The sequence below is a fragment of the Biomphalaria glabrata genome, chromosome 18 (genome assembly GCF_947242115.1).
Source record: "Biomphalaria glabrata chromosome 18, xgBioGlab47.1, whole genome shotgun sequence".
Lineage (NCBI taxonomy): Eukaryota > Metazoa > Mollusca > Gastropoda > Planorbidae > Biomphalaria > Biomphalaria glabrata.
The window spans coordinates 11,397,046-11,408,220 of record NC_074728.1 but is presented as its reverse complement, the minus strand read 5'-3'; the positions used below and the strand labels follow the sequence as shown (position 1 = coordinate 11,408,220).

Genomic DNA, 11,175 nt, shown 5'->3' with positions numbered 1-11,175 from the left:
GTTAACATTCAGCAGCGAATCTAAAAAAAGAGCAATCATCTAGTAATAATATAATCAGAATTGAGTTTCATAATTTACTCTGGATACATTTGAACAGTGCCGGATTTAGGATTGATAAGACCCTATACAATTTGAGATATGGGGCCCCGCCCCCTTGTAATAAACATAAGGTTGCTTTTTTCTTCAAAACAATATTTGGTATCGCCAGGCATGTCGGGGCCTTAAGCTATAGCTTTTGTTTCGTATAGGCTAATCCAGTACTGTCCGTGAACACTGTTGGTAGATATTCTTTAACATTAAGTAACAACGTTAAAATACATTGGATACTATAAATATATAGGCCTATGTGTGTGTGTATATACTCATGCATTTTCGGTACGTGACTAGACCTACATTCTTCTCCTGCTTCCAATATTAACACCAATTAGTATTTGTGAACTAAAAAATAAGAGACATTTGCCCCCCTGAGGCAGTTGGCTATTAAATGTATGTCATCGTAACTATTTTTTTCTCTTTACAAATAATCAGGTTTTTTTAATTAAATGGTAGCGGCTAATGTCAGAATCTTGACAAGTAATGTCAGAACATAATTATATGTAATTGTATAATTATATTATGCTTTTGTTGTTGTTGTTCATTTCGTTTTTTTTTAAGCGTGAATTTAAAAATATCACATAGATCTAAATCCTGCATGAGCACTTGAGCAGTCATTTTGAAAATAGGTCAGTTTTTTTTGTGTTTTTTTTTCGCAAGAGAACAGCCTATAGAGTTTATTATACAAATAATCTAATTTTATTTTATATAAATTATAGCGCTGTTAAAAAGTCCGTGCACGGAGCTACGAAAAAAATCATACCCAGGGCTCCACTTGACTTAAATCCGGCTCTGTCTACATTCCAGGAGTAGCAATGGCACAATCTTAAAGAGTGTGACAGATGAAATTATAATGGGAAATATTCTCCAATGGTCCTCGATCTAAGATCACGGCCGGTCTTAGGTAATTGGAGGCCCAAGGCGAAGCGAATATAGTGGCCCCAAATGAAATAGAAAGCAAAGAAGACTGAAAAATACGCTATACCGTCCTTTACCTATATATAAACAATGGTCTTCTATTATCCTGTAGTCTAATAAGTAAATCTAAACAATTGTCTTCTAAAATCCTGTAGTCTAATAAGTAGATCTAAACATATTTGTCTTCTAAAATTCTGTATAACAAGTAGATATAAACAAAGGTCTTCTAACATCCTGTAAACTAACAAGTAGATCTAAACAAAGGTCTTCTAACATCCTGTAGTCTTCTAGCAAGTAGATCTAAACAAAGGTCTTCTAACATCCTGTAGTCTTCTAACAAGTAGATCTAAACAATGGTCTTCTAACATCCTGTAGTCTAATAAGTAGATCGAATCTAAGCATTGGTGGAAAACATTGGATCATAGTAGAGACTTAAAGCTTAGACTAGTAGACACAGAGAGACATAGGGTTCTGCTGCGTTTGAAATTGGATCCATGTTTCGCATTTTTTTTTTTTTAATATTTGAGCCCTGGGCGAGGCCCCTACCAATCAGAGACCCTATGTGGCTGCCTAGTTTGACTATGCCTAAGGCCGGCCCTGCTAGGATTGTTCTTGTTTTGTATTGTTTGGTTATTGTACTAAGTACACGAGATTAAACATTTTTAATTCAAATATACTTTAAATTTGGTTTAATCATTGTCCTACATTTTGTGCTGAACTTCAATTTCTAAAATAAACATTGAACAGTTTTTTGCTTGTTTTTTTTTTACTGTTCATTGATTTCAAATAAAGATGACTAAATATGGGACTTTGCATGTTGTCGTTTGTGTTTGTTGAAAGATTAGTGATCAACCATAATCGTACTACTATTAAATTAGTTTTTGTTCTATAGGATGGTTTTGGGGCCAGAGTCTTGTTCAGGCCTGTTGATATAGTGTGCAGCTTTGAAGGACATGGTCAGCATTCTCTGGTGATGCTCTACAAGGGCAGGTTTCGCTCGTCCCGGCTTTAAACTTCCGGAACATATGTTGTCTCATTCTGTTGTGTCCGGTTCTGAGTCGAAAAATTATGCGTTGGTCATGTCGAGATAGCTTATAATAGGCGTCCTTTTGCTTGTTATTGGGATGTGAGCCGGTCCAATTCTCATTTATCCTACTCTCTATTATTTTCATCATTTCTTCTGGGTATAGATTTTAATTTGTTTGTTCATTCTTCCATCTTTGGCCAGTAAGTCTTCTTTTTCATTGTCTTCTAATTCAATGTGGGCTGGAATCCATTGAAGAATATTTCCTTGCTTTTGATGTTAAGGTCTGTTTTGGTATCGATCAGTAAGACAATTGGGCTGTTTGGTGTAAATAGGTAGTTTGTTAGTGTGGTAGCTGCTAGTTCCAGTGCTTGCCTTTCATAGATCGCCAGTTGCAATTGACTTTTCTAGTCTTTCTCCATTGGACCATTCAATTCGTATGCCAGCTCCTCCGTTTGTATTGGATTTTTGGGAGAATCCATCTGTGTAGACACTGACCCAATAGGTTATTGGGGTAATGGGCTAATAACGCATTGGTCATGGGCGTAGCCAGGGGTGGGGGTTTGAGGTTATCTTCTATTTTATTTTAAAGCAAACTACAGTCAACAAACTCTATGCGCGTAGCTATGGGGGTTTTGAATTAAAAAAAAAAAATTCCACAGATTTTTTAGTTTAATCCCCCCCCCCCCAAAATAAAAAAAAAGATTTTGACGATAAAACTTCCCTTTTAAATCTAAAGCGAATTACAGTCACCTAATTCCAAGAGCGTAGTCATGAGAGGTTACAAATTTCTACCATTGGATGTATAAAATAAACAATAAGTGAAAAAAGAAAAATATCTGATTGATTGTGTGGGATTAAAACGTGTCAGACTAACAAGAGTCAAGTGGTTTGAAAAAACACTAAAAATTTGCAATGGGTTTACAACAAAACGTACAATAAAAATGATTGAAAAAATATCATAAAGAAAAAGAATAAGAATATTTTCTTTGTACATTTTAATAGCGCACAATTGGTCCAACAGAAGCCCAAGAGTTCATTTAATGAAGCAAATAATGTACCGGTTGTCACAATTCGTCTTTCTTCTTTTTGTGGTTGCAGTAAGGATCACAGGCTTTCGTGGTCAAGTCGTAGGAAGGCCCTTCCAGATACCTCTCATAGAACACTGTCTCGCTCTTCTCTACTATCTCTTTACAGAAGCTGGTGAAACTGGCGACAACCAATACAGCATTGGGTTAGAGTTACAAAATATTTGCTAGAAGACTAGGTCTACATCTTTACATAGGATGGAAAGCAAGAAATGACTGTAGAGCTGCACAATATCTTAGTTAAAAGAATATATATTTACATAGGATGAAAAAAAAGGCGATAGTTTATATGATTAAATAATGAAATCTGACAGAAAAAACAAACAAAACAAATGTATCTAGAATCTAGATCAATGAATTCGATTAATAAGACATAATGTGTTATGAACACACAATGGGCCTTTTAATCGAAAGACACTTCTGTCTTCACCTTTTTCCTCTTGAAAGATCTAGATGAAAGACAAACTTTCTGCATTTCAGAGACACGCTTTCAATATTTATAAGACAAGTGGCACATTTTCACTTTGACCAAAACAACAAACAAACAAGGCACACTTGGTCTTACTCTTAAACACGTGATATAACGCAGAGGTACATTTTCCGTACGACTACAACAACTATCTCAAGTATAGCCAAACTTAAACACTATGTCAGAAACAGGCTTTCACATCGGTCAAAAAAAAAATATCAACAAGATAGGCTACACTTTGACTAATAAAAGAACAAGATAGGCTACATTTTGACTAATAAAAAACGAAAATAGGCTACACTTTGACTAATAAAAGAACAAGATAGGCTACATTTTGACTAATAAAAAACGAAGATAGGCTACACTTTGACTAATAAAAGAACAAGATAGGCTACATTTTGACTAATAAAAGAACAAGATAGGCTACATTTTGACTAATAAAAAACGAAGATAGGCTACACTTTGACTAATAAAAGAACAAGATAGGCTACATTTTGACTAATAAAAGAACAAGATAGGCTTCTTCTTCTTCATCGTTCTCATTGTTATGTTGGAGTGTTCATATGACTAGACCAATACATGAGATGAACTGCGCAGTGGTTTCCAAATCAGGGAGTTCTCCATGTAGTTTTCTTTCTATTGGGGTGATTTGGGGCCAATGTCTTACACGGGCCTCTTGGTAGAGAGAGCAGTTTTGGAGGACGTGGTCGGTATTTTCTGGTGATACTCCACATGGGCAGATTTCACTGGTTCCAATTTTGAGCTTCCGGAACATGTGTTGTCGCATTCTGTTGTGTCCGGTCCTGAGTCGAAAGATTAGACGTTGGTCTTGTCGGGATAGCTTATAGTAAGCGTCATCTTTCTTGTGATTTGGATGAGAGCTCGTCCATTTCTCATTTATTTTATGTACAATTAATTTCTTCTGGATAGAGTGCAGAGTTTACTTGTGAGATAGGCTACATTTTGACTAATAAAAGAACAAGATAGGCTACACTTTGACTAATAAAATACCAAAACACACTTACTCTTCAACTTTCTTTGCACAAATTTTGTAGCTCAGTTCCACAACTTCCTCGTCGGATAGATGGCGGCCGTACCTCTTTCTTTTGTCTGCACTGACCATTCCTTTTTCCAACTGAAGAATAAGTGTTAATATCAGTGGCGTACTTAGGGATTTGGGAAGCTTAGACCTTTTCAGTGGCTCTAGTATTTTGACATCATGACATGAGATAATGTATTTGGAAAGTATATAAGTAAAATAAAAAAGAAAAATCATTAAGACTCTTTTAATGAATAATACCCCCCTACTCCCAACCTAGCTACGCCACTGGTTAATATATCCAAAAAATTACATTAAACTGACCTAACTTACAACAGAGTTACCTCAAACTGACCAAACTTCTAACAGAGTTACCTCAAACTGACCTAACTTACAACAGAGTTACCTCAAACTGACCTAACTTACAACAGAGTTACCTCAAACTGACTTAACTTATAACAGAGTTACCTCAAACTGACCTAATTTCTAACACTTATCTCAAACTGACTTAACTTACAACAGAGTTACCTCAAACTGACCTAACTTCTAACAGAGTTACCTCAAACTGACCTAATTTCTAACACTTACCTCAAACTGACCTAACTTACAACAGAGTTACCTCAAACTGACCTAACTTCTAACAGAGTTACCTCAAACTGACCTAATTTCTAACACTTACCTCAAACTGACTTAACTTCTAAAAGAGTTACCTCAAACTGACCTAACTTCTAACACTTACCTCAAACTGACATAACTTACAACAGAGTTACCTCAAACTGACCTAACTTACAACAGGGTTACCTCAAACTGACCTAACTTCTAACACTGTTACCTCAAACTGACCTAATTTCTAACACTTACCTCAAACTGACTTAACTTCTAAAAGAGTTACCTGAAACTGACCTAACTTCTAACAGAGCTAACAGTGTCCTGTAGAAATGAAAAAGCTAGCAGATTGTGTACTCACAGTTTTAGCCACCTCCTTGCACTGGATACACAACTGAGCCATATACACGTCCTCAAAATCTGTTCCTTCCGGTGTCGGGGTTAGCATCTGGGCATTCATGGTTTGTTTGGACTCGCATGTGTCGGACCCCTTGCTGTATTTCGCTTTCATCTTTTGAATTTCTTTTTGCACCATCTCCTCCATGCGCTCCCAATCTTTTTGCTCTGGCAATGATGGATGGAAACGAGGTCGGTCTAATTCAGGGGTCTCAAACACGTGGAACGCGGGCCACATGTGGCCCGCGAATCAATTTTGTGTGGCCCGCGGCCACGTCCGCGAATTTAAAAAAAATATATATAAAATTTACAATGACTACATATAAGCCGTGAAATGATTTACAACTGCACAAATTAGTAAATGAGGTGCCCGCCCACTGCAAGCGAAGATTCTGTGAAGGCAAGCTTTGTTGTTAGCGAGATGGCATCACGACCATTCACTGAAGGCCAGTTTGTAAAAGAGTGTATGCTACTGGCGTGTGAAATTATTTGCCCCAAGAAAAAGAAACTCTTCGAAGGCATAAGTTTGTCTGCGAACACAGTTGCAAGCAGGATCACCGAGTCAGACACATGTTCAACAGCAACTGATTGCCGCTGCAAAAGACTTTGTAGCATAGTCCATTGCACTGGACGAGTCTACTGGTGTAACAGACACCGCATACTGTGCCGTAATCATTCGTGGGGTCGACGGAAACTTGAACATTGTTGAAGAGCTATTGGACTTACTACCATGAAAGGAACGTCGACTTGACGCGACGTGTTTCAAGAACTGGAAACTGTATTGACTGGTGTGGGCTACCGTGGGAAAAAAACTTGTTTCAGTGGCTACGGACGGTGCACCAGTAATGTGTTCAGAGAAGGTTGGTGTTGGATTAATGGTAGAGAAACGGTATCAGCTCAGCTTGGCGGGACCTTTTGCAGCCATACACTGCATTCTGCACCAAGAAGCACTCTGTGGCAAAAGTCTACAACTGAAGAACGTGATGGATGTTGTCGTGAAGACGGTGAACTTCATGCGTGCACGGGGTCTCAACCACAGACTGTTTTCTAGCTGATTTAGAAACGGAATATGGAGAGTTGCTTTATCATACGGAAGTCAGATGAATGAGTCGTGGAAAAGTGCTGCAGAGATTTTTTGAACTGAGACGGGAAATAGCATTGTTAATGGCAATGAAAGACGGAGACATACCTCAGCTCAGTGACCCAATGTTTTGTCGGATCTTTCTTTTCTTACTGACATCACGCAACATCTCAATGCAATCAATTCACAACTACAGGGCACAAAGCAGCTGAGTACCGTGATATTTGACCGCATCAAATCATTCAGATGCAAGCTGACTTTTTGGGCCACTCAGCTGGAAAATTGGTTTATTTGTCTTTTCTACAGAGCATTACGGTTGAACCACAGCGCCTGAAAGACTATGTAGACATCCTCTCCAGACTACTGGAAGATTTTGAACACCGCTTTCAGCAATTCACTGCTCTCGAGACACAATTTTTCCTTGTTGCCACTCCGTTCGCAGTTGAAGTAAAAAACGTTCCAGTGGAAGTCCAGATGGAACTACTGGACCTGCAGTGTGGCACTGTTCTGAAGCAAAAATACGCTGATGTTGATGTTCCAGATTTCTACCAGTTTCTTCCCAGAGAGAAGTTTTCAAACTTATTCTGCGCAGCTGCTAGAATTCTAGCGATGTTTGAGAGTACGTACGTTTGCGAACATTTTTTTTCCAGAATGATCAACAAAACAGCATTACGATCAAGACTGACTGATAAGCATCTGAGAGCAACCTTGCGGCTTGCCACTACACGCGACTTCAGGCCTAACGTCGATGGTCTGGTCTCAGCCAAACGCTCTAGCTGAGTGGACAGAAAATGAGGGACGAGCCAGAAATAATAGTTGTTGTTTTTAAGGAAATACAGTTTCTGCTTTTTAATAAGTGACAGAGACAACGTCAACTTATTTTAGTAAACTAAACTGCCTGTGCATGTAATAAACTACACTAAATGTAATTAATAATTATAAAAACTTTATTTAAGCATCTAACTGCAATGACAACATCTTCGTAAAATTTAATCAAAAAACATTTTTTTTGTGGTGCGGCCCGCTGAATGGTTATTACTTTTCACTGTGGCCAACATGCTGAAATGAGTTTGAGACCCCTGGTCTAATTCAACATTTATTTTTAAAATAAAAAGCACAAACAACTTTTCTGAATACTTCTATTCTCTATGGTTGATTGTAGGCCTATGAGGTCTTCTGATCTGCTTATGATGGTCGAATTACAGAAACAGGCCTCTAGTTAACAATAACATTTTCTGATCAGGGAAGATAATTAGCTAACAAAGTGTAAAGCCTGGGAACCAGAGGGTAGTGAGCAAAACGTGCGCCCGGGGCAAGGTACTTTATTGGCGCCCCCCCCCCAATTTTCCATGCACATTATATAGGAATATAGTCTGCGTGTGCCCCCCCCCTCCACCCTAAGGGTGGCGCCGGAGGCATCATTCCCCTCTCACTACGCCTCTGCTGGGAACTCTTGTGAGGGGGTGCTGGGACATAGGCCAGTACATTTGAGACGCATTGAAAGATTGAAGTTGAAGAGAAGCGCAGACGGTGTCTTCACGCTAACTCTCCAAGATATTTAGATTCAAAATTAACAAAAATATAACGATTAAATTAACGAAATTTAAAGATTAGTTAACAACATTTAAAAATTAATTAACAAAATTTAAAGATTAAATTAACAAAATGTAAAGATTAATTAACAAAATATAAAGATTAAATTAACAAAATGTAAAGATTAATTAACAAAATATAAAGATTAAAAACGTAGGCTAAATTGGAATCATTATAAAAACTAAACTTGATAGAAAGCTAAAAAAGACGGTAGGCCTAATAGTTTATAATGTTCTGTTCGCGTCCGATCCTACCTTTGCTTATCTCTTTAAAGAAAGTAAATCCTATCTCTATTCAGACCTATTCCATATCTAGACTTCTACTAGCCTCTTTTAAATATTAGATCTAGATCTAGGTTTAGAATTTTGGATTTACAAAGTCCTTCACTCGGTACTCTAGTTTTCTATATAGAGTAGACCAGTGATGCCCAAAATACGCCCGCGGGCCACATCCGGCCCGCAACGTGGTTCCATCCGGCCCGCCTAAACCTAGGCAAAAAGTGTAGCGTCGATGTTTTATAAGACAACAGTTAAACAACATTTTGAAATAAATATGGGAATACCAAAAAGAGACAAAAAAAAAAAAGAGTCGGTGATAAAGCTAGCTACATTGTTGGATACATGTTAAATAGAGAAATGAAGTTATTTTTCTGACGATAAACTTCAAATTAAAGTGCTAGATCCATGGGTTTTTCCGAAAAATAGTTTCAGGTAAATTTTATTTCTTTTGTATCTTTTCGGTCATCTGGCCCGGGACGCGAGGGTCGGAAATTAAAATGGCCCGCAGGTCAAAATAGGCTGGGCATCCCTGGAGTAGACCAGTCAAGCATGGTAGGCCTACGAGTTGCCAGAAAAAGCATACAACTGAGTAAGGGAAACCAATTACTCTATAAGTAAATCCAGATCTAGACTCTATAGTACTATACAGTATAAATTGTTATTATGTAATGCTATTCGTCTTTGCATCTATATTGTTATGTTACAGTAGTTACGCTGAAGTGGTAAATTGTAGTCAAACTGAATTTCCATTTGATTGGACCAATAAAAATTATCTTATATTATCTTATTAATAGATAGTAGCCTATATTAGTTTATAATATTTATAGGCCTATAATACTAACTAATAAGACAATTATGCGGCACTATCATTTATGCACGACGCCCTATTATTATATTAGATTTAGATCTAGTCTTAGAGATCCATTATTTAACCAGATCAGGCACACCAGGCCAACACACTACCTTCATCTGTCATTGGCTTGTCCACTGCAGCCACAACATGTCGACAAAACACCAGAAGGCTAAAGGTTGCAAAATAGAAATCTTTCATTCCAATCATTCTACAAAATGACAGAATCTAGTCAGAATCTGCGTGCCAATAAAGCATAGCCTAATATACGTTACTATAAAAAAAATCGCTTCCTTTTTCAAACTCGCGTACACTAAACTGAACTGATTTGGTGCGCAACTTAGTAAAAGAAAAATCGTCATGGGCGATGTCCTTATTTGGATCTAATAATAATATAATAATAAGGCTTGTCTTCGAGTTTGAAGATTAAAGAGGAATGCAGTATTTCCCGTGGATACGCAACCCCAGCTGTGACCTACATATTTCGCCACAACCAGGGCAAGCATAACCATTGTCAGCAGGTGGTCGATTATTTTCTTTTCGCCGTCTGTGTCTGGCAGAACGTTAGGGTCACATGGCCACGCAGACCCGGCTGTGACCTGCATATTTTGCCTCAACAAAAAAAGGTGCCTGGCAGTAAACGATTTGTTTACTTTTAGCTTAGGCCTACTAGACCTGGGGTCGGCGACCTGCGGCTCGCGAGCCACATGCGGCTCTTTGGATGTGAAGCTGCGACTCTTAGTTCCATACTTTTATCAAATTTAAAAAATGTTCTGAATCTTTTAACGAAGATTAGACGCCAATTCGATCTCTCAGCCAATTGCAATCGCCTTTCACCACACACACCCCTTTATACGCGTCGTCACTGTTGTCAGTCCGTCGGAAGCTCTCGAATAACGCTTTGACGCAAGACAAATCGGCGTCTTAACCACTGATCTGGCAAGCTTTGCGATACTACAAGAAATTGCACAAAAAGGCAAACCATTCAAAGATGGTGAAAATTTTTCAAAGACTGCTTCCTACGTGCAGCTGAAGAACTGTTTCGTTATTTAAAAAACAAACCGGAAATCTTGAAAAAAAAAATCCAAGATTAGCCACTCTCCGCTGAAACAGTACAAGACAGAATAGCTAAAATGTCTTTAAATGTAACATTTTTGCAGGTGGAAAATATTTAAATTTCTTATGTCATATCACTTACTATAGATGAGTCTTGCAACATTATAGACACGGCACAAGTTGTCCATTTTGTCAGGTATATGTCTTCCAAGGTCCAAAAGAAAAAATTCTAAGATTGCTACCTCTCTCGGGACAAAGTAGAGGGGAAGATAGAGCGAATGCCGCGCAAAAATACCTTAAAGACAATAAAATCATTTAAATAGCAACTGATGGAGCTAGAAGTATGACCAAAAAATAAAAAGGCAACAACGATTATTCGGAGCAAAAAAAATCGACCATTCTTACGTTTCAATGAATAATATACAAAGAAGTGCTTTGTGCCCAAACCTACTCCGACCGAAATAGTTGGTAATCAAGATCGTTAACAGCATCTTGTCAAAAGTACTATATCATCATCAGGTTAAAGCATTCTTAAACGAAATGGAGACTCAGTATTTCGACCTCCTTCTTCCCAACAAAGTGCGATGGCTTTCCAAAGGTAAGATGTTGAAACGTTTTGCTTTGTGCTTCAATGAAATAAATACATTGCTAAATGAACAAGACATTAATCACCCTGAAATAGAG

At 37.9% G+C, this 11,175-nt stretch overlaps 2 protein-coding genes across 7 annotated transcripts in view; one reads left to right on the top strand and one right to left on the bottom strand.

Moving 5' to 3' along the window:
- Positions 1-1,760, top strand: part of LOC106061805 (uncharacterized) — a 28,332-nt gene extending 26,572 nt beyond the window's left edge. For all 6 annotated transcript variants that reach the window (XM_056017508.1, XM_056017509.1, XM_056017510.1 and 3 more), the window contains one exon: positions 1-1,760. This exon is cut by the window's left edge and continues 176 nt beyond it. The gene's annotated coding sequence lies outside the window, so the exon portion shown is untranslated.
- Positions 1,761-3,023: 1,263 nt separating this feature from the next.
- LOC106070777 (uncharacterized) lies at positions 3,024-9,718 on the bottom strand. The gene is made up of 4 exons (XM_013230737.2): positions 9,549-9,718; positions 5,599-5,801; positions 4,618-4,727; positions 3,024-3,244 (listed from the first exon to the last, which is right to left on the bottom strand). The coding sequence occupies exons 1-4, from the start codon at positions 9,643-9,645 to the stop codon at positions 3,103-3,105; spliced, it is 552 nt and encodes a 183-aa protein (XP_013086191.2). The 5' UTR covers positions 9,646-9,718; the 3' UTR covers positions 3,024-3,102.
- Between the last annotated feature and the right edge of the window lie 1,457 nt (positions 9,719-11,175).

Bases quoted from the DNA above. Each gene is read 5' to 3' on its own strand.
- LOC106070777 (XM_013230737.2), bottom strand. From the start codon at position 9,645: ATGATTGGAATGAAAGATTTCTATTTTGCAACCTTTAGCCTTCTGGTG. The intron at 4,728-5,598 runs GTGAGTACACAA...CTTATTCTTCAG, and splicing joins GCAAGGAGGTGGCTAAAACT to TTGGAAAAAGGAATGGTCAG. The intron at 3,245-4,617 runs GTAAGTGTGTTT...GGTTGTCGCCAG, and splicing joins TGTGCAAAGAAAGTTGAAGA to TTTCACCAGCTTCTGTAAAG.